At 53.7% G+C, this 3,256-nt stretch overlaps 1 protein-coding gene across 1 annotated transcript; it reads right to left on the bottom strand.

Annotated features, from left to right (window-relative positions):
* Positions 1-307: 307 nt before the first annotated feature.
* On the bottom strand, positions 308-2,914 carry Hells (Lymphocyte-specific helicase; the record flags this gene model as incomplete). Its single annotated transcript, XM_036635015.1, has 4 exons — positions 308-1,234; positions 1,299-2,024; positions 2,078-2,368; positions 2,417-2,914. The coding sequence occupies 4 exons, from the start codon at positions 2,912-2,914 to the stop codon at positions 308-310; spliced, it is 2,442 nt and encodes an 813-aa protein (XP_036500207.1).
* Between the last annotated feature and the right edge of the window lie 342 nt (positions 2,915-3,256).

Genomic DNA, 3,256 nt, shown 5'->3' with positions numbered 1-3,256 from the left:
CAGTTGCTCGCCGCGCCTGCCATTACCTGCAAGCCTGAAAAACCACTGTTTTTAGTAAGGTACAAGGTACCTGCCTAGTTCGGTCTGTCATCACTTGGTTGCCCGCTTGCACCACCCGTGAGTGGACGAAAATGCAAATGTAGTCACGCCAGTGCTATTCCTATACGCTCGTTGGCGCATTCTATGGTCCTCGATTCCACGTTGTTTGGTTCAAGTCCAGAGCGGAAGAAAGACGCGATCATACTCGATCGCTGACCCCCTTTTCGTTAACCCGCTGCACACTGCTCCCTTTCCCATGCCCATGATCTCATGCCATCCCCAAGAGAGGTGTCATGCTCTCCATTTCATCTGCTGTCCATGTGACAATGGGTTCCGACCCATCCGGCCTCGTAAGAAACCCCATAACCGTTTCCACTTCCTCATCTTTCTCCTCGGCCTTGTCTCGGATATGTGACTCCATGACGGAGTTTGGCGAGTTAATGCGCCACACATGTACTTGATGCTCTTGTCCTTGGCGATGGCAGCGTGCAAGAGCCTGCCTCTCTTCGGCGATCGTCCACAGAGGCTGGATCAGCACCACGTGATGGCAAGCGGTCAGGCTGATTCCCTGGCCGCCTGCGCCAACGGTAGCTAAGAGAATCATCCTACCCTCGCGATGCTGAAACTGTCTCCGTGTCTCCTGCCGTTGGTCGGGTGTTCGCGTGCCATCAAATCGCATGATTTTAAAACGCCAATCGAAGAATTCTGCAAGAGCCTTCTCTACGACGTCGAGCTCATGGACCCATTCTGAAAACATAACGATTTTGACGTTCTCCGGGTAGATGAGGGGGCTGTCGAGCTCGTCTTCCCCCATCACGCCGCCCTCGGCTGTGATGATGTCTCTCACTGTGCGTATAACGGCTTGGAGTCGTGGGCTTTGTTCATTAGCTAGTCGCTCAGACTCTTGCTCCCAGTTTTCGTCGAGGTAATCCAGCCACGATTGGCGGTTCGTGTTGCGGCGGGCGTTGTTGTTGATATTTGCATCATCATGGTCGAAGGCGGTCTCATCTTCGCCAATGTCTCCAGTCTCAGGCCGCCACTCAGGGTCTTCAACTTGCTCTTCGCGACTTCTTTGCGGCACAGCACGCACAAACTCCTGAAGGCGCGCGGGGTTGAAGGCAATAGTGTTCGGGTCGTACTTGTTTTCATGACACCATCTGTAAAACCTTTCTCTAACCGCCTCCATCTCCTTCTTCTGAGAAGAACTGGGTCGGTCGAATAGCTGCGACGTTGCGAGGAGTCTGGCTCTCGTCGCATACGCCATAGCGGCGCCATGACCGGAGTTTTGGGGTCTCCTCGCGCGACTCCCCCCCCATCATAGCCGCCAGGCGATGGAACTTATGTCCTAACATGGCGATCTCAAGTACCGTTTCCTTTCGCAAGTCGGCGTCGACGTCGAGCTCAATAAGCTCGGGCAGGTTGAGCGCTGCGTGTGGTCTTGAAATCGTAACAGCATCGAGTAGCATGGCTAGCTTTCTCAAGTCTAGCTTCGGCAGGCCCTTCCTTCCGTGGTTTTTGTCTAGCACACGGAGGAATGCGCTCCTCGAGGCGAAGGGATTGCCCGGAAGGATCTTGAGGATGCCGAAGGCGTCCGTCACTTTGTTCTTTAGAGGGGTGCCACTCACGAGAATTTTGGCTTTAGCCTCGATGGCAACACAGGCTTCATTCTGGATGCCCTGGTCGTTTTTATAGCCGTGGACCTCGTCGAATATCACATACGGAAAATTATACCCGAAGAGGTCCCAGCATTCTTTATCGAAAATGCAGTTCGTTTGGCGGCAGGCCTCGACTCTCGACGTAGCTTCCATGGCTGGTGCAAATTGACGGTAAAACGCAAGCTGCGCTCGGCGGACCTCGCCCTGCCAAACGGCGAACCTGGAAGTCAGAAACTGCGGGGTGATAATGATGTAATCCCATCTGGCTTGAGCAAGCTGGCGGACAGTCGTCATCTTGTCGGTGAGGGCGAGCAAAGATGGCCGTTCAGTCTACACAACTGTGGTTAGTGAACTTCATTGCACGTTTGGTCGCTCTGACATACCTCATGGAAGTGCTGGAATTGCTCCTCCCAATGCGGGACGAGAGTCTTGGGGGCGACGATCCAGACAGGGCCTTTGTAGGGCGAGCCTTTTGGTCTGATGGTGACCAAAAGGGTGGTAAGAGTCTTCCCGTATCCCATAGGATCCGCGATGCAGACGCCGCGGAAGGTCGATTCACACATTTCTCTTGCTATTCCGGCACCTTGTAGCTGCCATGAGTGCGGCGAAAACCCTTCGACGAATGCCGGCAGATCTTGGAGGTCAAGAGGTGGGATGGATCTGTGGAGGCGAAACTGCTTGTAGTCAGCGACTGAAAATCAATGTGAGAAAGAATGACTTACAGCTACCAAACTTGTCATGGCAAAGGCTTGGGTATCCTTCTGATTCTGTTCCTCACTGTCGATATCCTCGTCGCTCGCGTCATCGAAGAGGTATGTACGCTGAGGAGGAACCTCGTCAAAGGAATCATCGACACTGCTTATTGACGCCAGATCCGCTTCGTCGAGTTCCATGGGATCGCCGAGCATCGAGCTGTTGACTTGTTTGGTCAAGCTGTCGTACAAGCGGATGGGTATGGATTTGAGGTTGTTTAGAACCTCCTCGCCCGATGGAGGATGCTGAGAGGTGCTGGAGGTGTTCCTCTGCGCTTGTCTCAACGCGGCTGTCAGTTGATGTGTCGCGGTCTTTTTGCGGCGATTGATAACAGATGCTGCAACATTCTCAAATGCGTTGACAAGGTCCAAATCGTTGTTTTTGCCCCTGCTCATGTCAAACGCTGCATCAGCTAGTTTTGCCAGAAGGCCGTCCTTCAGGACGGCCTCTTTCCTCCGGGGAGGCATCGCGGTATACACAGCTCCGTCGTGTCAGACACAAGACACGCGTGGCATCCAAAGGCTGGTGGGTTCGGGGCGCGAATATGTCGCACTGACGGTTCTTGATATATGGCAGCAAGAGCGATCCAGGATGGACGAGAATGCAGGGAACGCTGTTCAAGGAGTACTGAGGGGTGTTGATTGTGAACTCGGTTTTGCTGGGATCCAAGGTTGATGCGCGCGTGCTGCTCTAGAGGGAGGAAATGAAGGAGAAGGAACGGCGCAGGTCCCTATTACGTAGGTACAGGTGGAAAGGGGAAGGAACAAAGATGGGCGACGGTAAGTAGGACGGAGAACATTGCGTCTTTG

The sequence above is a fragment of the Colletotrichum siamense genome (genome assembly GCF_013390195.1).
Source record: "Colletotrichum siamense strain Cg363 chromosome Unknown KSG_Cg363_contig02, whole genome shotgun sequence".
Lineage (NCBI taxonomy): Eukaryota > Fungi > Ascomycota > Sordariomycetes > Glomerellales > Glomerellaceae > Colletotrichum > Colletotrichum siamense.
Note: the sequence above shows the minus strand (reverse complement) of the source record. Positions and strands in the feature narration are given on the sequence as shown.